Source organism: Malaya genurostris, chromosome 2 (assembly GCF_030247185.1).
Source record: "Malaya genurostris strain Urasoe2022 chromosome 2, Malgen_1.1, whole genome shotgun sequence".
NCBI lineage: Eukaryota > Metazoa > Arthropoda > Insecta > Diptera > Culicidae > Malaya > Malaya genurostris.
Genome location: NC_080571.1, coordinates 236,519,993 through 236,545,230, shown reverse-complemented (window position 1 = coordinate 236,545,230; position 25,238 = coordinate 236,519,993). Strand labels below are relative to the sequence as shown.

The window sequence follows — 25,238 nt, the reverse complement described above, 5'->3', positions numbered from 1 at the left end:
GTTTTTTGTTACTTTGGAGAGGTTTTACAGAAACAGATTTCTCCTGAATATTCGCAGTTTTAACATGAAACAGCTACCAAAAAATTAAAGAATCAAATAAAAACATTGGGATCTAGGAATACATCTACTACAAATATGTTGCATTGAATTCTTTACTGCTGATAGTTCTGTGCAGAGATACAGTGAAAATAACAATTCATGTTTTATAAAACATGTCCTCGAAAATGCATCATCACCGACTCATTTTTCAATAATTTTCTACGAAAAAAATAAACAAAATGTTGTTCAAATTATACTTTGTACCATGTAAATCATTTGAATTTATGTATGCAGTGCATTAATGGTTTCATGTACCAATAATTACCCACTTAGAAAAAAAAACGTTCAACGGTGCTCCTTCATTGGTCCAATACGTTGGATCATTGGTCCAATACGTTGGATCATTGGTCCAATGAAAGTCCAATCAATCGTTCAACGGGTGCCCAACACGGGACCTTTGTTTGCCGATTTTGAAACAGACCGTTGAACCGAATGCCATTTTTTCGTTCAACAAACCCGGCAGACAGAGGTCCATTGTTGAGCCATTTTTAACATGAGGAGTTGGAGTCCCGTTGCACTAGTTTTACTGCAGAATTTCTGAAGTTTTTTCCACTTATTTGTTTAAACTAACAATACATACCTGCACAATACTTCTACTTCACGTAGAATAACAACAAATTTTCTTTCTATGTAAAGGTAACACTTAATTTTCACACTATTTTTGCAAGACAACCGTTCCAGCAAATAGAACGAATATTTCGTGCAATATGTCGTTTAACAAGCGCTCAAAAACCAACAAAATTGAACGGCCTGCTGAGAGGGTAGAATTGATTTCTATTTCGCCATTTTCGCCTGCGTAACATCGTTGCAACCCTGAAATGAACATGTTACATATTCTGACGTTTTGATGAACCGCAGAAGCGAAATGAAAAATCGTTGCGCGAGAGCGAGAGTGTAAACAGCAGCTGTCATGAATGACATATATTTGTGATCGGATTGCGATGTAGTAATAATTTTTGATCCAGGAACGAGATAGTAGTTTTTTCCGTACTTTGTAGTCAGTGCCTCAGTTATATTAGTTTAGCAAATAGTGGAAAGTGGCCTTTAAGATAATAGTGAACCACGGTCCTTGGTGTCGACTAATAGTTTCCGCGTTATTTTACTTTCAAAGAACTGAACTGTTGGGAGTAAACTTTGTATTTACACAGCAACTTCAACAAATACATCACACAGGGTGGAACAGTTTTGCGTTTTAAACCCAAAGAAGCGTATTTGACCGTGTTTCTATGCCCTCATCGTACACCCGTCTTTTGGATCCGCAAAAGGCAGTGCAAATGAAAGCAGTCGTGTTGCCTCGTTAATCCGTAGCGACGACTTCTATTTTCGAAAAACGGAAAAAATTGCCCACATACCTACTGATTGCGAGCTCACACACATCCCAAGCTTCGTCTTATTGGTCTATGCTCCCATTGCGTTGTTCAGTGTATTTTAGTTTTCTTTCAACCACGGGGGAAAAACACTTGAGCTGCAAGTATTTTCCCTACAATTTCTTTTCGAAGCTACCGCAACCAGCCACTTGGTCTGCTAGCCTCGATCGAAGAGTCTCCCGGCGCGTAAAATTTGCTGATCTGATTGTGCACGGTAAACAAAGACGTTTCCTTGTTTTCCCAGCTTAATCGCTCGGGTCGCGGAAGAGCAAGAGCCAGTCGTCAGTGGATGTGGTGCCTGAGTGGGAATGGAAGACGAGCTAGAAGATAAGATTCTCTATCAGACGTTCTTCAAATCGCACATGAAGCTCCTTTCGAAGTTCGCAGTCGGCGTATCGCCGCTCAACAGTTCGGTCGGCTACGTCTGGAAGGTGATGCGGGTGTATCTGCTCAAGCCGGAGGTGCTGATAGCCGGTCTGTTGATTTTCGTGTTTGTATTCTACCTTCAAGCGAGCGAAGTATGGAGCCGGGGCTTCATCGGGAAAATCAGCAGCAGCTTCGGACTGATCAAGGGTTCCCGGGCCAACAAGCTTGCCCTGTTGACATCAGCGGCCGAGAAGCACAGCTGGGAGGAGAAACGGGGCTCCAGTGCTGTGTATGCGGTGCAAGGACGACGGCCACGCATGGAAGATAGGTAAGTGGAAGCAATCTCTGCCTCTTCTATTTACTAAAAGACGATCGATCACAACATTCATGGTAAAATCTATTTATATAAGTATTGCGCGTACAATCAGAGAACTACTTTATGGTGTTCCGACGTATCACGTTTGATCGAATAATGCGTTTGCATATTTCATTTTACCATCAATAGATGCGACTGTTCACCGCTCCGACTTTTCATCGCAGCTGTTCGAAGGCAGCTACGACATATAAATATCACATCGATATACAATTTAACATATAAAAATAAATTCATTTCCATGTACCTATTCATAGTAATTCCAACTTTACGTATTCATGCAAATATCGATTTGAGTGCCGTCGCAGAACAGAAGTGTTTAGAAGTGACTACCGATAATGAAGATGACGTGGACACTGAAGTGATGGGGCCGCGTCTTAATCAATTGTTCTCGACGTGAGAATTTTATTTTGAAAGAAATTTGAGAAACGTATACCTCGCCTGATAGCTTAGTCTCGAATAACGAATGTTAAAATGAAATAGATGAAATCAAGTTAGCAAAATGTTTCACCATTAAGAACCCGGAATACGTAATGGGGAGCATGCCAATAATTTATTTCACCACCGTACTGCTTATTCCCGCATTTCAGTCCTATATAGAATATATTTCATTCGTGAACTTTACTGAAAAACTGAAGAAAGTCCTTATGGGACTGATATGCGAGTGTGGTCAGTGTGGCAGCAAACTTACAAATTTCATTACCATGCCATTCGCGACATTCAGAATCGAGATGTGTGGCCTGGTACAAGCATGCTAAGCGGAGCGGGTAATTATTTTTGACGCGATTTCCGTATTTATTTTTCCCTCGTTTTTTATCATAAACAAAAAATAGACTGCTTATTTTGCAAACACTTTTCCATTTGTTTCACGCAGTGGGTTATCGAGGATCAGTGCTTATCACATAATGTTGTCCTTTATTAGTAAATTAAACAAATGAACAATACGTTGATTTAATCAGTCGATTGGTACACCGGAATTTGATTGATGGGCTGGTGAATTGGCAATTGTTTTCGGTGGTTGCCTCCCAAGTTTCAATTTACGACTGACGTACGCGTGCCACACTGCTTTATCATTTAGATAGTGAAATATTGGCGAACTGTTTGCGACGTGAATACGTCTTACTTTACTATGGGGCGTAATATATCTTTACTTATTAATAGGTACTCTTCATAAGTTTTTGGTCAGTTGTACCGAACGAGACAACATCAATTTTACTCTATGCTATCAGAAAAATGACAATGACGACACGACAATGGGTAGTAACGAGTGTTTTTCACTAGGTTTTTTAATGTGGAACACATTTTTGTTTTCTATATAGGGATGCAAATTAGAAACTCAAGAAAAATACACGTAGAAATGTGGTCAGGTTTTGAACAATTACAGCTCAGTCAATTTTGTATCAAATAAGAATATTATGTCACCATTTGATTGGAAACATTTCTACGTATTGATTTGGATGTCTTTTTTTTCCATAAATACGTTTATTTCTTAAGGCAGTTTACATAAGTTTTTCTTCGCCGTAGCATCACTTTTACATAATATTCTTATCCTAATTTAATTCTAACATAGTCACAACGTTTTGAATTTATTAAAACATATTCTCTTATAGCTTAAATATCATCTTAGGTAACTCGTCATTAATTATGAAATCTACTCGGAAATATTATTTGAACCAAACGATTAACTTCTATAAATTATAAAATAAGCTGTTATTTTCAGACATTTTGTTGATAATTTCATAAACTGTTTCGAGTTTGTTTGTATCATTACATTATTTTTATTCTAATTTAGCTATTGGTTGAACTCATGGACGCAGCTGGGATCAGAACTAAGTCTTGAAAGGGGCCTTTATTAAATTGAAACTCCAGTTTTCTTTATGAAATGATAAATAAGTTTCATGTATGAAAGGTCACGACAAGCAAGAATGTCTCGAACTGGGATATTGGATAGTCTACCTTGGGTACGCAAAGAATTTATTAGTTGAGATCTGACATCACGATACTCCACGCATGTCCAAACTACATGATCAATATCCCGATAACCTTCTCCGCAAGCACAATGATTAGTCTCGGAGAGCCCAATTCGAAGGAGATGTGCATCTAACGTGTAGTGATTGGACATGAGTCTGGACATCACACGAATGAAATCCCTACTCACATCCAGTCCCCTGAACCATGCATTTGTCGATATTTTCGGAATAATTGAGTGCATCCACCGACCCAGATCATCTCTATCCCAAGATGCTTGCCAGCTGGCAAGTGTTCTTTGGCGACACGAGCTATAGAATTCGTTGAAAGCAATCGGTCGCTCATAAATTTCACCCTCAATAGCACCACGTTTGGCTAAAATATCGGCTCTTTCATTGCCAGGAATGGAGCAATGAGCCGGGACCCAGACTATAGTGATTAGATAATTATTGTTCAGTATGTCGTTCAGGCACTGTTTTATTTTGCCCAGGAAAAACGGTTCATTTTTGCCAGCAGCGTTTGAGCGAATGGCTTCAATTGCACTCAGACTATCTGTGAAGAGGAAATAATGGTTTGGAGATAATGTGACGATTACACTCAAACTATAATGAACTGCTGCTAGCTCTGCTATATAAACAGATGCAGGTTCTTGAAGCCTAAATGAGGCCGAAACATTACTGTTGAACATACCAAACCCTGTCGCTTCTTCAATTCGCGATCCGTCCGTATAAAACATTTTCTCAGAGTCAATATGCCTGAACTTACTTGAAAATATTTTTGGGATTTCCGTCGAGCGTAGATGATCCGGGATTCCACGCACTTCACGCTGCATGGATGTATCGAAAAATAAAGTTGAGTCAGGGGCACTTAGGATGCTGACACGGATAGGAATATATCTTGAAGGGTTGATTTCCTGTGACATATGGTTAAAATATACTGTCATAAATTTTGTTTGAGATCGAAGCTCGACTAGTCGTTCGAAATTATTAATTACCATGGGATTCAGCACCTCACATCTTATTAGCAGGCGTGATGAAAGCTCCCAAAATCGATCTTTTAATGGAAGAACTCCCGCCAGAACTTCAAGACTCATTGTATGTGTCGAATGCATGCAGCCTAAGGCAATTCGCAAACAACGGTACTGAATTCGCTCAAGTTTGATAATATGAGAGTTTGCAGCGGAACGAAAACAAACGCATCCATATTCCATCACTGAAAGTATCGTTGTTTGATACAATTTTATTAGATCTTGCGGATGAGAACCCCACCAAGATCCTGTTATTGTTCGAAGAAAATTTACTCTTTGTTGGCATTTCGTTATCAGATACCTAGTGTGTCCTCCCCACGTGCATTTGGAATCGAACCACACCCCGAGGTATTTAAAAGTTAAAACCTGTTGGATCATTCTTCCCATCATATGGAGCTGAAGCTGCGCGGGATCATGCTTTCTTGAAAAGACGACTAACTCTGTTTTCTCCGCAGAGAATTCGATACCAAGATGAACAGCCCAAACGGACAAGTTATCTAAGGTATCTTGCAATGGTTTATGCAGATCAATAGCTTTGGGCCCAGTAACTGAAACCACGCCATCATCTGCCAATTGTCTTAGTGTACATGGGGTTACTAGACAGCTGTCAATGTCATTCACGTACAAATTATAGAGGAGCGGACTGAGGCATGAGCCTTGCGGGAGACCCATGTAGCTAATTCTGAATGTTGCCAAATCGCCATGTGAAAAATACATGCACTTCTCTGACAAAAGGTTGTGCAAATAATTATTTATAACCGCTGGAAGTCCATGTTGGTGGAGCTTGTCTGAAAGAACATCAATGGAAACTGAATCAAATGCTCCTTTAATGTCTAAAAATACAGATGCCATTTGTTGCTTTTGAGCGAAGGCAATTTGGATGTCAGACGAAAGTAATGCAAGGCAATCATTCGTCCCTTTATTTCTACGGAAGCCAAACTGAGTATCTGACAACAAACCGTTCGTCTCGACCCAAGTGTCGAGACGTCGCAGAATAATTTTTTCGAACAATTTTCTGATGCAGGACAACATCGCAATGGGTCTATATGAGTTGTGATTGGAAGCTGGTTTCCCCGGCTTTTGAATAGCGATAACTTTCACTTGTCTCCAGTCAGGTGGAACAATATTTTGCTCAAGAAACTTGTTGAACAATTCCAACAAACGTCTTTTTGCGAGGTCGGGCAGATTCTTCACCAAGTTGAATTTAATTCTGTCCAACCCAGGGGCGTTATTGTTACAAGACAAGAGTGCTATAGAAAATTCCATCATTGAAAATGGGTTATTAATAAAACCATTATTTGTTGGAGATTCCCGTATAATGCTCTGCGTAGGAACAGAATCTGGGCAAACTTTCCTAGCAAAGTCAAATATCCATCGGTTCGAGTATTCATCACTCTCATTGCCCACGTTACGATTCCTCATTCGTCTGGCCGTATTCCAAAGAGTGCTCATTGAGGTTTCTCTTGACAAACCTTCGACAAAATGTCTCCAATAGCTACATTTTTTGGCTCGAAGTATGCTCTTGTACTTGGTTTCTAAAACCATAAGTTTTTCAAAATTCTGAGGAGTTCCTCCTCCCCGTTTTAGAAACGTCTTGCAAGCATTTTGTTTTGCGAGTTTAGCCTCTGAGCACTCTTTGTCCCACCAGGGGTTGGGAGGCCTTCTGTTAGTCGTTGGCCCAGGAAAGCGTTTAGTTTGGGATTGTTATGCGGCCTCCAGAATCGAACAAACGAGGAAGTCATATTCTTCAAGTGGAGGGAGCTCTTCCATTGAATTCAAAATACTAGAGATTCTACTTTGGTATTGAATCCAGTCGATATTTTTTGTCAAATCATATGGAATACTAGCTGAATTAGCAATACATTTGTTACAGCTAATTGAAATGGTGATTGGTAAATGATCGCTACCGTGTAAATCAGGCAATATTTTCCAGGTGCAATCTAGTCGAATTGATGTTGAGCAAAGAGATAGATCTAATGCACTTGGGCGTGCAGGAGGTCTTGGGATCCGTGTCATGCTACCCATATTTAATACCGTCATGCTAAAATTGTCACAAATGTTTTGTATTAAAGATGATCTGCTATCATTGTAAACGGAACCCCACATCATTCCGTGCGAATTTAAATCCCCCAGAATCAATCGTGGAGCAGGAAGGGCTTCAACCATTTCATTAAGCTGTCGCTGTCCAACTTGTGCTTTTGGAGGAATATAAACCGAAGCTATGCAAATATCTTTGCCTTTAATGTTTATTTGGCAAGCAACAACTTCTATACTAGAAGTTGAAGGGATGTTTAATCTATAAAAGGAACAGCATTTCTTAATTCCCAAAAGCACTCCACCATACGGAGAGTCTCTATCGAGACGTATAATGTTAAAATCATTAAAATTTAAAGCTATGTTTGAAGTAAGCCATGTTTCGCATAAAGCAAATACATCACATTTTTGACTATGCAATAAAATTTTAAATGAATCAAGTTTTGGCATGATGCTTCGACAATTCCACTGCAGGACAGTGATTGTATCATTTGCGGCGGGTGATAAATTATCCATCAAAAGATACAAAACCTGAGACAATTGGCCATTGAGCTGATAACTGCTTCAAAAAATTTCTAGCTATTGGAAGGAATGCCATTATGAGGGTCTTTAAGGGTTCAGATATATTGAATGCTGAGAAAATCCATTCAACAATTTCCGAAAACTTCAGTAATCCTGTTGGTGGCTGTGAAATGGAGCCCACAGGATTATTACCTTTTTCTGTGCTAGATCCTGGATTGGTTTGTGAATTTGACAAACCAGGAGGCACAGTCTTTGGTTTTGACTTTTTTTGTTTAACACAGGGATCTTTTTTTGAAGATGAAACTTTAGGTGTCTTTTTTGGTAATTTGGAAGAAGACTTCTTTCTCTTAACTGACCCTTGGGTAGTGGTAAACGAATTACCTTCACTATTTTCGTCAGAGTCAGAGTCCTCTGGTTCCTCTAGATTTGAAAACCCGTTTTCGGTTTCCAAAGGGGGGACATCAATGACCGTTTTAAGCATTTCTGCATATGTGCGCTTAGACCGTGCTTTTAAAGAAAGCTTAATTTTGTCTTTGTGCACTTTAAATGCAGTGCATACTGAAATATCCTCATGAGGACTTTCCCCACAATAAATACATTTTTCAATTTCCTTGTTGCAATCATTATCTTTATGAGGTCCTTCACACTTAATACATTTTGGTTTATTGCTACAGTAAGTAGCTGTGTGTCCGAATTTTTTGCAGTTCGTACAATTCATTACATTTGGAACAAAAAGCCGAACAGGGAGGCGAATTTTATCGACATAGACATGGGACGGCAACGCAGACCCGGCAAATGTCACTCGAAACGAGTCTGATGGGCGATAAACTTTTTTTTCCTCTTCATGAACTACTGAGTACAGTTGTTTGCACTCCAGTATTTTCACACCCTCAAGCATAGAGTTCTTGAAACGACCAACACCATGCTTGAGTAAATCATCTACCGAAAGACTCGCTTCGGTAACAACACCGTCAATTTCGACATCTTTGGAGGGTATGTAAACTTTATACTCTTTATTGAAATGTTCCGAAGAGACAATATCATTCGCGTGTTTCAAATTATTTACCACAATACGAATTTTATCGTTATTTACTTTTATGATCTCTTTGATTGAAGAGAATCGTGATGTCAAACCTTTAGAAATTTGGTAAATGTTTAATGGCTTTGATATACGTCTAAAAAAAACTATCCAAGGCCCAGAAGAGCTCTCCTGATATTTTTTCGTTCGTGGGGGTATAGGATTCATGCTAGGATTTACGTCCATGGATTCATCCATCACATTAAAATTTTTAATCAAACTTTAAAATAAAAAATGAAACCAACACTACACAGTACTCAATCAAAAGGAAAAGAAAAAACTTCTACCTTGAAATTGTTGTCTATCTCCGTTGCACTGCCGTGTAGATCCTCGTTGCTCTAGATGTTCTTGTTGGATGCTGATTGTTGGATGTGATGCTACTGCTACCTGACATCCAGCGCCACTCGATTTCCGATTTACTTTTGTCTTCGCCAGCTGCAACCAGCGCAGGTCACCGGTGTATACCTGCGTGTTGTATGGCAGTGGAAAGACCGAGTTGTCTTGTCTCCTTCTTCCTTGTGCTCCGCATCGATATGCTTCTGCACCGAAGTGCCTTCGCACCGGTGTGCCTTTGCACTCTCCTGCTTCTGTGTGCCTTTGCACTCTTCTTCTTCAATGTGCATTTGCACTCTCCTGCTCAGCACTTGTGGCTGTATATTGTGGCCTGGGTAGAGCTTAGGAAACGCCCTTTGTTGTTTCCTTCACCAGCTTGGCCCAGCACTAGGGCTCTCTTATGCAGCACGATTTTACGTTTTAACGGCTGCTGCCAACAGGTCTCTACCTGTAGTTCAACCGTTGTCGTATTTAACGCGTGTAAACTAACCAGCGTTATTAAACTGTACGCTTCTATACACAACCTTCTCGGTTGAACGGCTATTACTGAATCTATTTGGATGTTCATAGCCATGTATTTTTAATTGTATATCATTGAAATTTTGATTAATAGCTAGCAGTGTCGTATTTTGTCTGCAAAAAATCTCCGGCATACCGGATTTCCCTGCCATAGTCGACGGGTTTGAAGGAGTAAGCGATATATCAAAGGGAAAGCATTGCTCTGATTGGTCATTCGATGTAAAAGCGAAGCTGTTGGACGCACGCGAAGCTATGAATATAAGCGAAATTATAGCTAACGTTTCAGTCCTACGTGTAGCATGCTAGAGGTAGGTTGTTGCTAGACAGCAAGACAAAAAGTGCCATAAAACGATTTGAAGCTTTAATTGGTATGCTCTGATCTTGTGTCATGCAAGCTCGGACGAAATTCCATGTTATGTCTTTTCGCCTGAGAAATTGACAACTACTCCAGGATGAATTTTGAGTGCATAATATTAATTTATAATTTATATAAAATGAATTCGATTGATAATGAGAAAAAATTATCGCTTCAATCGAAATCGCAGAATGGTAGTAATGGTAAAGAAACGCTATAAAATAACTGCTTGCATACAAAACTTGAACACAAGCTTGGCGAAGAAAAGCTTAAATATCGATACCCGTATCGCAAGCATGTACATACAACCATATAATTGCATACATTTGGGATACACACTTAGTTTTCTTTACCGACTTCAGCAATATTTTACCGACTTTTACACAGCTGAACGTACGGTAATCTGTTCAGTAATTTATTAATTGACGAACGTTCAGTAAAACTGAAGTTTGTTCGAATTGTCATTTTTAGCTGTACTGGTCAGCAAATGTTGATGAGGATTCAGTAAATATTGCTGTTTAGTCAGCATTTGTTTTACGTTGAAAAGTTACCGAACCAGCGGTTAAACCAACTGATTGAATCAGTAATTTTTACAGTTCGCAGAAAATTAATTTTGAATGATTAAATTATTTCATTTGAAATTTCGGAAAAAAATATTTTGAAAAACTAATTGCTCTACGTCCGTTTTACTTTTGATTTAAAAAACATTAATTTTCTTCCATCTCATAGCTTCGGCGAAAGTTTTCACCCGTTGTAGTAAGAGTTCCAATACCATATAAAGTGTTCATAATGAACAAATAAAACAGTTTATCTGCAAGATGGCTTTTACAGTTGAATACTTCAAAACACTGGCACAGCAATCGGAAGCAGTACAGAATATCTCCCTCTACTGGAATTTTATGATCGCGCCATATAATAGTTCCCCCTTCAGCTTTGTAAAGTAGTATCGGGATATAGGAATTAACCTCAGGAAACGGGTCATCAACCTGGAATAACACATATAAATTCACAGATATAACAGCGTAATTAATTAATACTAATATTATATTCGTTCTTTGTGATGGTATTAACAAGACGGAATTTAAAAAAAAAAAAACAAAAATACAGTTATTCACCTTTAACCACTGATTTATACCGTTTAACTTTGTTCCTTCAGCGCCACGAGAATTTTTAATTTCATCCGTTTCGGTATGTTTAGTGTCTTCATTAATTGAATCTACTGACTATTATCCGCTAGTTCCGCATATTCAAATGCAGATTGAAATGACGGAGAATTCACGAGAAATTGCGGTTCTCGGGGATGTTTATCCAAAATATGTCTTTTTAAAGACCAGAACCGACTATAACGCATATTATATTTCGAAAATGTATAGTCGTAATGTACAGCCTCAGGAAGTAAAACGCGATTTCGGATATGTGAAGGGCCATGGCATCCAAGGTCTTCTACATAACCGGAAACTGCCTTTCGACAAAAAACAAGTGATTGCATCCATTTATTGTAAAACTGAAATGTTAGAAGGTAAATCATATTACTGAATAGTTCGAATAACGATACATCCAAAGATTGAATTTTGTTCAATATATATTCCATTCTACTCACTTCGATCACAGTATACAAAAACCAATATGGCGTGCTATGTGCTTGCGTTTTACAAATTGATTCGGTACTCTTTACCGAACAATTCGCTAAAAATCGATAAATTACTGATCGATCAGCACGATTTCTATTAAATTTACCGAATAATTTCAAAGTGAAGACAGTTCGGTAGATAATTGCCAAATTTTCAGTACATGTTTTTGAAGAGCTGAATTTCGGTAACAAATTATGCTGAATACGTAAATTTTTATAAGAATAGCAGACTAATCGGTAATTTTGATAAAAATAACGAATTTTCCAGTAAAAATATTACCGAACTGAAAATCCGAAAATAAGTGTGTAGTGGTGTAATTTCGTCGACTGTAAAACAAATACATAACATGACAAATAGAGTCTATATTATGGGTTCGCGGGTTCGGTGTTGGTTCCTAATAAAGATCAATCTAAGCAGACTATCGTGCATTTGCGGGTTCAAAAGTGTGACGATTAATTGAAAATGTCGATCATTAGAAATTTTAATTGTCTTGTTCCACATCAATGGCTCGAACAACCCCATGGGGCTGATCCTTGTAGTTTTTTTTAATAGGGATTACTCTATTATCTGAAAGTGGTTTTGATAGTGTAAAGTGACGCGTCTACTCAGTATTGCTAATCAAAACATTTTTTTATTAACTATTTATTGCAATATGAATCAAAATCAAATTAAATTATTTAGATTTAAATTGGGTGTTCAGCCACAAGGGGTGACTTTTCAGCCCTATTATATAAATAATTTGGTTATTACCATTAAGACATCATTTGCTTCCGCAATTCTGTGAGTTTTGTGTAGGGAAAATTCTAAACCTACTTGTATTGTGTAATGGGGAAAAGGAACTATATTTGTGAGTCTGTGTAACTCATTTGTACTAAACCAGGGAGGACGCTTCAAAATCATTTTCAGAATTTTATCCTGAATCCTTTGAAGTGTTTTCTTCCTGGTTGAACAACAACTCGACCAAATTGGTACTGCATAAAGCATGGCTGGTCTGAAAATTTGTTTATAAATTAACAATTTGTTTTTAGACAGAGCTTAGAATTTCTGTTTATAAGAGGATATAAACATTTAATATATTTATTACACTTTGCCTGGATTCCTTCAATGTGATCCTTGAAAGTGAGTTTTTTTGTCATACGTTAAACCTAAGGATTTAGCTTGATCAGACCATGTCAATTCCAAGCCATTCAATTTGAGAATGTGATTATTGTTTGGTTTAAGAAAAAAAGCTCTTAGCTTATGAGGAAAGATGATTAATTGCGTTTTTGCTGCATTTGATTTAATTTTCCATGTTGACAGATAATCATTGAAATTATTTAAGCTTCTTTGTTGGCGACTGCAGATGACTCGTAAATTTCTATCTGTGGCTAACAGACTTGTATAATCACAGGATTTCTGACAACCAAGGGTAGAATTGGGAGATCAAAACTGAAAATATTGTACGATATTAATTACAATTATACAATGATTATTGAAAAAAAGTTACTATAACGCTCTGTTTATATTCTATTATCCTTGAGCTTTATTGACGGTAATTGAATAGCCAAATAGATGATTAATCGACGTTTAAATTCAAATGGCATATCAGTGGGTATCATTATCAGGTGTTCAACTTTGCTTCCGCCGTTTTGTTTCTAAAATTAAAAGCTTTATTGCGAAAAAGTGCTTAAAGATGTATTATTCAAAGTATTGTCCGTCGCTGAGGACAACTTTCTCCCATCTTTCCGGCAATTTCCGGATCCCGGCTCGAAAAAAAGAGTCCTCTTTAGACGCTATCCATGAAGCAATCCATTTTGCCAACTCTTCGAAGAATTGAAAAAGTTGATCTGCCAGGCCGTGCGCCTTCGAACGGAATAGGTGGAAGTCAGAAGGGGCGACATCTGGGGAATACGGCGGGTGGGACAAGACTTCCCATTTCAGCGTTTCCAGGTACTTTTTGACCACTTTTGCGACGTGAGGCCGAGCATTGTCGTATTGGAGGATGACTTTTTTTTTTATTTAAAAGATATTTTTTATTCAGGCCTATTTGCGTACAAGCTTTACGTGGCCGATTGAGCCGATTTTTTAAATAAATTTTTTGAGTTGGATCTCGTTGTCTCCCTTTTTCTAGGGGGAGAGGAGCTTCCATTTCCCTCCTGCGAGGATTGAGGGGCACTTCGTTCGTGGTTCGTCTCGTCATCCATTGCCACATCGATGGTATTGTTGTAGCGCATGTGTAACAAACGTACGCCATTTAGAATACCGGGGAAAAAATTCTTCCACTTTTCTTTTTCGATAGGGAGAACCTCCCCGTATTGGGACACTATCATCTATAGCACTATCATCTATAGCACTATCATCCATATAGACTGGAATGTTGTACCTAATGTTCTCGTGTTCCACATACAGGGTCCGGCACTCGAAGTGTAACCAATTAAAAAGACCATAAATTCAGTTTGGAAAATTACTTTTACTTAATTCAAAGTACAAAATGTGTAAAAATAATACAAAATTCAGAATCAATTCACTTTTGCTCGATATGACCACCTTTTGCCTTGACTATGGCCTTGAGACGGTCAAAAAACGAATCGCAAGTTGCCGAATGTGACTTGCAGGTATTTAGGCCCACTCGCGGACAATAACTTTTCTCAGCGCCTCGAGACTGGTGTATCTTTTAGTTCGGACTTTGCTCTCCAAAATGGCCCAAAGAGAATAATCCATTGGATTCGCATCTGGTGAATTCGAGAGCCATTGTGTGGACATGATGAAGTTCGGAACGTTGTTTTTCAGCCATTCTTGGTTCACTCGAGCTTTGTGAGACGGTGCCGAGTCCTGCTGAAACGTCTATGGTCTGCCACCGAAATGTTTGTCTGCCCACGGCTTCAAAGCAACCTCCAGAATACTTTCCCGATAATATGTCGCATTTACCTTGACGCCAGGCTCGATGAAAACGATTGGAGAGCGCCCATCTGCGGTTACAGCGGCCCAAACCATTATCTGTTGCGGGTGCTGCCTCCTGGTGGCCAATCGATGACTCAAATTCTCGTATGAACGGTCGGTCAAGTAAACCCTATCGTTTTGAGAGTTTACGAATTGCTCAATTGGAAAAATTTTCTCGTCAGAAAATACAATGTTCGGAAATTGACCGCTTTCGGCCAAACGAAGCAACTCCTTCGCTCTCTCAAGTCAAGATTTTTTTTTCGCGTTCACTTTTGGCAAAATGCTTTCTTGCGCTTGTAAACAATACAACTCCGAACTGTCATTTAGCAAATTTCTAGAGAGCTGATGCCCGTGCGTCAGCTGCGCGAGCGGTCTGAAGTTGGTTACACTTCTAGTGCCGGACCCTGTAGTGCACATTGTTATTGTCTTTTGCGAATTGAATTGCATCCAACTCTTTATAAAACTGGATGTAAACAACATTATTCGTCTTATTGCATTGAAGTAAATGCACACGTTTGATGTCCAGCTGCATTTGCTCCTTAAGCAAACCTTCAAGTTCTCGTATCGAAGGTCGAATTTTGCACTGCCTGAAGTCAACAATAATTGTATTCTTTCGTGTCGGCGGTAGCTTTTGTTCGTTTGTTTCACTCATTTTCGAGGTCGTTCTATTGTTCACTACACAATACTGTACTTGGTTTCTTCTGTTTCCAACGTAAGCGGTTTTGTTTCATCGACTGACTTGGATGAGATGTAAAACCGAACTGAGGAGGATGACTTTGTCATGTCGCTCTTTATATTGTGGCCGCTTTTCTTTCAGCGCGCGACTAAGGCGCATCAGTTGCGTTCGGTAGCGATCTCCTGTGATGGTTTCACCCGGTTGTAAGAGCTCGTAGTAAATCACACCGAGCTAATCCCACCAAATACAAATCTTAACTTTGGCGCCGTGAATATTCGGTTTTGCCAGGGCTTTGCCCATGATTTTCTGCGTTTGGGATTATCACTTTTCATGACCGGTTACGATTCGATGTAAAAACCCCTTACGATTTTGTCTTTGAAGCAGTTGCTCACATACAAATTGACGGTGTTAGATGTCCCTCGGTTTCAACTCGTACGGCACCCAATTTCCTTCTTTCTGAATCATGCCAGGGCCTTGAGACGTTTTGAAATGGCTTGCTGACTCACTTCTAACGATTCTAACGACAAGCTCTTCTTGGGTTTGGCACGAATTTTCATCAAGCAATGCTTCTTTGAAGGTTTTTTCTCTTCCACCACCATGTTTGTCTTCGACATCGAAATCACAATTTTTAAAACGTTGAAACCACTCCCAACACGTTCTTTTACTCAGAGCAGCATCACCGTAAGTTTCTGAGAGCATTCGATGCGCTTCAGCTGCATTTTTTTTCGAATTGTTACAGAAAAGTAAAACTTCCCGCAAATGGCGAGAATTGGGCACATAAACAGACATTTTCGAGCGTTAATAGTACGAAAACAAGAACAACTGTCACTGAAACGGCGATGACAATTCGTTAGGCACTGTACACACTCACTTTAAAGGCATTATCATCAATGTATTTTGACCAGCCTCAGCCGGTACAACCACCTATCGGAAAACGGCGGAAGCAAAGTTGTACACCTGATAGAATGCGCAGAATAATAACTTTTTCATCTTTGAATTTCCCAGTCAAAATAGTTACCTCGTTACTTTTGTTATTAACTTTTAAACTTTAAACTTTTTTCTGTGCTTGTTCCTGTATTTTCTTCTGTACTTCCTACACCTGTTCCTGTATTTTCTGCACTTGTTCTTGAACTTTGTGTGCTTGTTTCCGAATCGTTCATACCAGTTCCTGTAATTTCTGCAGCTGTTCCTGTACTTTATGTACCTGTTTCAGTGTTTTCTGCATTTGTTACTGTATCTTCTGTGCTTGTTCCCGTACTATCTGCACTTTCTGTACCTGTGTACACTATAAAAATCATTCCAGTTCCATACTATTCATTTTATTCTATCAAAAGCGCTGTCAGTTTTTTCATTGCTAAATTTATATATAACAGGTATGATATCCAAAAGTCGAAACAGTTTGTGAGCAGAGAGTGAATCGTTTCGAAGAGGTGAAACATTTCGATGAGTTCTCAAATCTCGGTTCTATCTATGTAATGTCTTATAACGAGACAAAAGGGATGGTTCGAGTATATCGCACGAAACTGTTTTTGGCCAGTTAAACGGATATATTTCCAAATTTCGAAGTAATCTCCAAAAACCCATGTTGAGAGAATTTGAATTTATATCATCACCCTGAGAAAGCACGGTAACAGTACTTTCGGTACTTCTAGAACCGGTGCAGCCACTTCGGTTGACCATATCAATTAAATATTGGAATAGTTGCTAGTACAGTTTCGCACGTTCTTTGTAGTCACTTGAATGATGGTTGGAAATTTGTATTATTTTTCACCATATAACTCCGAAACCGGAAGTTGGACTTGAATGAATTTCTATGATAATCTATGGAATAATACGATGTTTCTTTTGAATTTAGGTATGTAAGCTTTGTAGCTTTGTAGCGTTTGACTACTATTTCCGGTGCTTCCGGAACCAGATACCTTGAACCGAAATGAATTTTTTGCCATCAACTAATAAGATCTGCCAATTAGGAGACTTCACAAACATGTTTTGGAATATTCCGTTTCTTTTTGCATGGTCACCTAATTTAAAAAACACTCTTGAAACCGTTTTTTTACACTTATCATCCTGTAACTTCGGAACCGGAAGTCGGATCTAAATGACATTGAATTTGAAATTAATATTCATAAACAAATGTTTCTGTACGCACAAACCAAATCAAATTAATATTGTCATTATTTAATTCATTTTTTCAATATTATTGTCCACTCAACACCTAACGTTTTTTTCAGGTTTGTAATAGACGAAAACTTCAATGAAACTGGCATATCATTATACGCGATATTCGACGGACATGGCGGAGAGTACGCGGCCGATTTCGCCAAAGCAGTCCTAGTGAAGAACTTGAATTCTAAATTGACGCAGTCGTGTAGTATCGCCTCGGGAAAAACACCGGCACCGGCTGCGTCGGACCCGGTAGCAGATAGTAAACACAACGATTGCGATGAGGACAAGGAGATCGAAGTGAATGAGCGTCATAAGCTAAATTCGAGCTCTGCAGCAACCGGTAGCAGTGCGGGCGGAGGTTCACTAACACAACGAAGACAGAGCTTTCGTAAGTCCAAGACGGAAGACATCATCGACAAAACCAGTAGTAACGGTAATGGTAACGGAAACAGCAATAACAACAATCCAAATAGTGCGAACCAAAAACTCGAGACGGATTTGCTCAGCAAGTATATGGGGAATGCGTCTCCGATGAGGCAGATTACGAAGGAAAGTCTACTCAACGGGACGACTGGCCAAACATCTAGCCCTAAGCCTAAAACGTATGAGGCCAAGTGCTACGTACAGAATGGCAGTATTAACTACGGCAAGATTATCACTGATGAGGTGCTGGCTGCCGACTATGATCTTGTGGAAATGGCGAAAAAAGTCGTAAGTGCAAATTTTGTTTACACACTATGAACACTAATAGTAAGTAGATCAAAAGTCGCTAACCATTTGATTCATTGCAGTCAAACTTCGCCGGAACGACAGCACTGATTGCGGTGATGCATAACACAAAGCTGATCGTAGCGAACGTCGGAGACTCCCGAGGCGTCATGTGTGATCTCAAAGGAAACGCCATTCCGCTGTCGTTCGACCACAAGCCCCAGCAGGTTCGAGAACAGAAGCGAATCGCCGACGCGGGAGGTTTTATCTCATTCAAGGGTGTCTGGAGGGTAGCGGGAATACTGGCCACGTCTAGGGCACTCGGCGATTACCCTCTGAAGGAGAAGAATCTTGTAATAGCTGAACCAGATATACTATCATTCGATTTGGTATATCATCGGTACGCTATTTGAAAAAATAAAATGGTTAACCTTGTTGCTCAGTTCTAATGTTTTTTTTTTGCTTATCTTCATCAGGCCGATGTTTCTGATTTTGGCCACCGATGGACTGTGGGACACATTCACCAACGAAGAAGCAGTTGCATTCATCCGAGAACGAATCGATGAGCCTCACTTCGGCGCAAAAAGCATCACACTTCAGGCATATAATCGGGGCTCGGTCGATAACATCACTGTGTTGGTGATTGTTTTCAAGAACGGTCGATATGAAGTCGGTTCCTCCAACGGGAACTGAGCATCGCACCGTTTTAACAGAATCTTCAGAATAATCGAATACCGATTGAAAAGAGTGACACTTTTATTTTAGTAAGCGAGCACTAAACAGATTTCAGTTTTTTTGAAAACAACATTTAGCAGAGAATGTGTATATCTAACATTAGAATCGGAATGTTTATGACTTGACAATGTGTGCTGTGTTTCGAGGATTTATACGATCTCTCGCGTTGCTCTTCCTGAACAGGAGAACTATCAAAAATGCTGTACTGAAGAGCAACGGAATAGGTGCATCATGGTTTGCCCCAAAAGTTGATTTTATTGTGTTTCTGTTTTATCGATAGATAGTTTATAGAATAATCCCGGTTAGTTCGTTAGAAAATCACATTTTATTTTCAACTAGACTGCTTAAAATCATAATTCATTTATATCGTGTACGCGAAAAATAGTACTTGTGATTATCCATTATTTATTTTCTGGTTTCTCTCGAAACTGTTCGATTTCGTGAAAAATTGACCGTGCCCAGACGAATAACTTTGAATTTATGTATGTTATATCATTGTGCCTAAGCAAAACAAGCCTGAAAAGAGGAAATAATATGCGGAATGACAGGTGCCAAAATTCGCACGAGTGCTCAACCAGTTTAAACTAACAAAAAAGAGAATCCAGTTTTTCGAATAAGAAACATGTTATGCTACTTGATTTACACTTAGCATACTCTAATTATATTGCAAACAATATGATCAAGAGTGTGAAACACACGCCGTTATAAAAAGAGCAATTTCCCGTGTGGTTTATCAAATACCAAAAATTATATCTTCACTGGAAAAATAATGCTGCACGATCACAAACGATAAGTTCCAATAAATTTTCAATTGTATTATAGATAAATTTTGTAAAGGAAATTGTGATGAATAAAATATTCTGAGTCTAAACTAAATTTTGAGTATTTGTTTTTAGAGGTTTACTGCATTTTCTTTTCTCTGTTCGTGGGACCCGGCGAACGACCAAAATTAGGTTGAAGCCGGGTATAAATAAACGATAAAAAAATTCTCTGTTGAGAGTAAATATTATTTGACGATTTGTTGTTAAGATCATAACCGTGGATCAAATTGAGGTCATAATTATCTAGCACATCAATCTATCGTCGAAAGTATGTCACTGAAACTGACTTTTTCGTAAATCTTTGTAACTAGTAGTGTATATTTTAGTGTTACTTATTATAGAATTTAGGCATGCATTTCAAAGATGGGCAAAACCGTTCGTTTTAAAGAACTGCTAAGAACTCGTTAACTCTACTAAAGAAACAATTTCTTCTGAACCGTTCTTTCGTTATTTTGAAACTTTACACTAATTTTATTTTGTGAAAAAAAAACAATAATAGGAGTATAATGACTTTTTGTATGTACTTGAATTAATGATCATAAACATCGAATTTTTTTTTACGAAGGTCGCGCATTTTTTGCAACTTCTATAATGTTTTTAAAAACTGGGACCGCATCGAACCTTACACTTTCTTAACACTACGAGTACCGAGGGGGTAAAAAAAGTTGTAACACGGATTTTGACTGACTATTCTGTGTTTCGATCTAACCGGATTTCTTAGAACAAATGTAAAAATTTGCATTCTGTAATTCGATAGAGCGATCCTTTTGTATGGAAAACTCGAAATCGATCGAGATACAGAATGCAAAATTTCGTATTCGATCGAAGCAATCCGATTCGAACGAAGTGCAGAATCGGAGTTGTGAGTTTTCTTTTATTGAGAGTCTGGAATCACCCAGCCAAGCTGAGACAATTTGATAATGCGTGTTACCTGTTCAAGCGACCAAAGAAGAAAGAGGACGAGTTAGTTCGTTGATCGCTTACTACGATTAAATAATAATAAGCGTGGTATCGCCATGGATACAAACAACACATTGCCATGGGTACAAAACATCACACTACCTCGTGTTATTTCCAGGGGTGTATTGTTGTTACTAGTTTGCTTCCAACGAATGTCTAGATATATTTAGGAAGGTATTCACAACCCCACAGGAGTGTAAATCTAAATTGTTTTCGGATCATTAGAAAGGTAAATTCATTTGAAATAAAATGCTCTAAGAGTAATGGAAAATAGAGTTGTTAGGCAAAAAATATCTTAAAAACTACAAGGATCAGCCCCATGGGGTTGTTCGAGCCATTGATGTGGAACAAGGCAACCAAAATTTCTAATGATCAACATTTGCAATCAAACAGTTCAATCAACCGTCAGACTGTTGAATCCGCAACTGCACGAGATTCTGCTTAGATTGATCTTTATTAGGAACCAACACCAAACACACGAACACAAAATATAGACTCTATTTGTCTAGATTTGTATTTGTTTTGTAGCCGACGAGATTGCATCAATATCCCAAATGTATGCCATTATATCATTGTACATACTTGCGATACGGATTTTGATATTTCTCGGTTGATTTTTCATTAGGGCGTATAAGCAAGTGACAGTTTCTCTTTAATCACTCTCTATTTCGATTATTGTGATGTGATTAAAAAGATTTTCTTTGATATCACTATTCTGTTTGAAAGTAGAAAGTTTCGAGTATCATTTCATGGAAAGAATTGAGTGATAAACGTGGAAACCGCTTAGTAATTAATAGAAGAGAAAGTAAACAAAGAGAAACTGTCACTTGCTTATACGCCCTTTTGAAAAATTAACCGAGATTTAAGCTTTTCTTCGCCAAGCTGTTTGTTCAAGTTTTGTATGCAAGCAGTTATTTTTATAGCGTTAAGTTTCTCTACCATTCTACGATTTCGGTTGAAGCGATAAACTTTTTCTCATTATCAATCGAGTTCATCTTACATAAATTAGAAATTAATCTTATGCACTCAACATTTATCCTGGGGTAGTTGTCAATTTCTCAGGCGAAACGACATAACATGGAATTTCATCCGAGCTTGCATGACACAATATCAGAGCATACTAATTAAAGCTTTAAATCGTTTTATGGCACTTTTTGTCTTGCTTCCTAGCAACAACCTACCTCTGGCATGCTACACGTAGGACTGAAACGTTAGCTATAATTTCGCATATGTTTATAGATTCACTTCCAACGGCTTCGATTTTGCATCGATTGACCAATAAGAGCGATGCTTTCCCTTTGATATATCGCTTACTCCTTCAAAAGCGTCGTCTATGACAGGGAAATCCGATATGCCGGAAATTTTTAGCAGACAAAATAAGACGCTGCTAGTTATCAATCAACATTTCAATGATATATAATTGAAAATACATGGCTATAAACATTCAAATCAATACGTAGATATATTTCCAATCAATTGGTGAAATAATATATTTGATTGAAACTAAATTGACTGAGCTGTAAGTGTTCAAAACCTGACCACATTTTTACTTGTATTTACCCTTGAGTTTCTAATTTGCACACCTATATAGAAAACAAAGATGTGTTCCACATCAAAAGTGTAAACCAAAGTTTCTTGAATAAAAGTTGGAAAGCTTACTTTGGTGGCTATATCTCAGTCGTTATTAGTAGTCCGATTTTAAAAATACATCTCTCACAAAATGATGGTAATGAAATATTTCCCAGTTTAAAATATCGAACAAAAGTTTTCGTTAAAAGCGCAACGGAAAGTCCAAGAATAAATAATTGGAAACTTCGTATTTTTGACATATCATTAAATTCATAAATTATTTTGTATACCATTAGATTGCATTAGACACCAGCTATAACTTTCAGAAGAAAATAACTTCAAATTTACCAAAGAAATCAAATAATTATCATTATTCGTGATTTTGTGACCAAAAAGATTCGAATCATGAGCAATACAGTATGCGTCAGAAAATTTTCGAGACTCTCACTAATACTACCTTACCGCTCAAGGCACTCAACCTAGTTCTACAAAATTTTGCTCCAGATATCAGTTATTGTTTACTAACAGACTGGTATATCTGAATTTGTTTTTATTAAGGAAGATTTTTTTAAAAATGTACGACAAGGATGACATCCTCAGATTAATTTGCACCCAGAAGTCAGTTTCAGATATCATGGCTCTTGTAAAATATTCAAGGGCTATTGAATTTCGTATCCAGGCGTCGATTGGATCCCAACAGTACGAAGTAAACCTGGAAGTGGTCGGAAGCGTTCTGTGAGAACGCGAGGGTTGTTACAATCCATTAAGATGAAAGTAACTCGTCCAACGGTCCAACGTCATTCCAACACTCGTACCAACTGGTATAAAAAGTTCGAAGAAAGCATATGAATTACCTGATAGCATCAAATTCACGTTTGGATTGATTGTTTACGATGGCCAAGAAATTAACCCCGTTTTACCTTTTTTTTCAAAGAAGGCCTGAAAGTGAACACACATGTGTACGTTGAAATTCGTAAGGATCATGTTTTGTCTTGGATTACATCTGCCTATGACAAGGATGCAGATATTGTGTTCCAGCAAGACGGGGTCGCTGCCCACACGTCAAAGAAAACACAAATGTGGTTGAGGGACAACATGCCTCAATTCTGGTCCAAAGGGAGGCCACCTAGCTCGCCTGACTAAAATCCTCTGGATTTCAATGTATGTGCGAATATTGAAGCACGTGTATGTGAACATCCTCACTCGAATTTGATCTCTATGCGGACCTTCATAACAAAGCAAAAGCTTCAGGCGTCGTCTAGAAGTGCTCATAAATGCAAATGGTGGACATATTGAACTTCATATTCAGGAAGCTTAATCTTCTACAAACATTTTATGTTAATACAGGTTATGTTTAAAGTAGATAATTGAGATACTAAGCCTGAATGAAATTATAAATGACTTGAGTCTCATTATTTTCTGACGCATACTGTAAGTCTTCTTCCATGAAAATTTATCATGGTAAGAACATGCGTTACTTGCGGAATGTATTTCATTCGAAACTCGTAACTCCGATTTTCTACCCGGATATCTTTTTGAAACTTCTAACTAATGTGATGTGATGAATTGAAAAATAGATAAATGGGAAGGCAAAAGCAGGCATTGAAAAACAAGACAACTACTTAAATTGTTTAATCAGAAATTGTGTTTTAATGTGGAACACATTTTTGTTTTCTATATAGTGGTGCAAACTAGAAACTCAAGAAAAATACACGTAGAAATGTGGTCAGGTTTTGAACAATTACAGCTCAGTCAATTTTGTATCAATTATTAATATCATGTCACCATTTGATTGAAAAAATATCTACGTATTGATTTGAATGTTCATAGCCATGTATTTTTAATTGTATATCATTAAAATGTTGATTATTAGCTAGCAGTGTCCTATTTTGTCTGCAAAAAATCTCCGGCATACCGGATTTCCCTGCCATAGTCGACGGTTTTGAAAGAGTAAGCGATATATCAAAGGGAAAGCAGCGCTCTGATTGGTCAATCGATGCAAAAGCGAAGCTGTTGGAAGCACGCGAAGCTATAAATATAAGCAAAATTATAGCTAACGTTTCAGTCCTACACGTAGCTTGCTAGAGGTAGGTTGTTGCTAAACAGCAAGACAAAAAGTGCCATAAAACGATTTGAAGCTTTAATTGCTATGCTCTGATCTTGTGTCATGAAAGATTGGATGAAATCCCATGTTATGTCGTTTCGCCTGAGAAAGTGACAACTACCCCAGGGTAAATTTTGAGTGCATAAGATTAATTTCTTATTTATATAAGATGAACTCGATTGATAATGAGAAAAAGTTTATTGCTTCAACCGAAATCACAGATTGGTAGTAATGGTAAAGAGACGCTATAAAAATAATTACTTGCATACAAAACTTGAACACAAGCTTGGCGAAATGAAGCTTAAATATCGATATCTGTATCGCAAGCTTGTATAAACATATAATTGCATACGTTTAGGCTATCGATGTAATTTCGTAGGCTAAAAAACAAGTACAAATCATGACAAATATAGTCTATATTCTGGGTTCGCGTGTTCTGTGTTGGTTCATAATAAAGACTAAGCAGAGCATTCAAAAGTGTGACGATTAATTGAAAATGTCGATCATTAGAAATTTTGGTTGCCTTGTTCCACATCAATGGCTCGAACAACCCCATGGGGCTGATCCTTGTAGTTTTTTATCCTCCACCTGACAGAATTGACAACATAAAAGAAGTGAAGATCTTTTGGCCAACATACAAGTTACACTTTGTATGAATATATCTGATTGCATTCATCTACATGTTAGAAAAAAATTTTGAGAACTTTCGTAAACTGAAAAACCAATTCGACTATAAATTTTGAACACCATCTAATGGAAGTCAGAAAAATTACCTTTTGTAACCAATTTGTTTAATTTGTAGAAATAACAAAAGACGACACATTTTATTTAATTGAAATGACTCAGATTAATGGATTTGAAATTAATCTTTAACATATATTCTCTGTACTATTCACTATTTTCTATGC

The 25,238-nt window shown here is 38.0% G+C and overlaps 1 protein-coding gene across 2 annotated transcripts in view; it reads left to right on the top strand.

The window, feature by feature from the left end:
• Positions 1–19,752, top strand: part of LOC131428221 (protein phosphatase 1L) — a 77,653-nt gene extending 57,901 nt beyond the window's left edge. Inside the window, exons 2-5 of one of the 2 annotated variants that reach the window (XM_058591981.1) lie at positions 1,977–2,160; positions 17,499–18,144; positions 18,225–18,541; positions 18,618–19,752. In XM_058591981.1, coding sequence (XP_058447964.1) covers positions 1,977–2,160; positions 17,499–18,144; positions 18,225–18,541; positions 18,618–18,834 — 1,364 coding nt within the window. In that variant the 3' untranslated portion in view covers positions 18,835–19,752. Of the gene's footprint in view, positions 1–1,008; positions 2,161–17,498; positions 18,145–18,224; positions 18,542–18,617 lie in introns of those variants that run through there. The other variant, XM_058591980.1, reaches the window with a different exon arrangement.
• Positions 19,753–25,238: the final 5,486 nt, after the last annotated feature.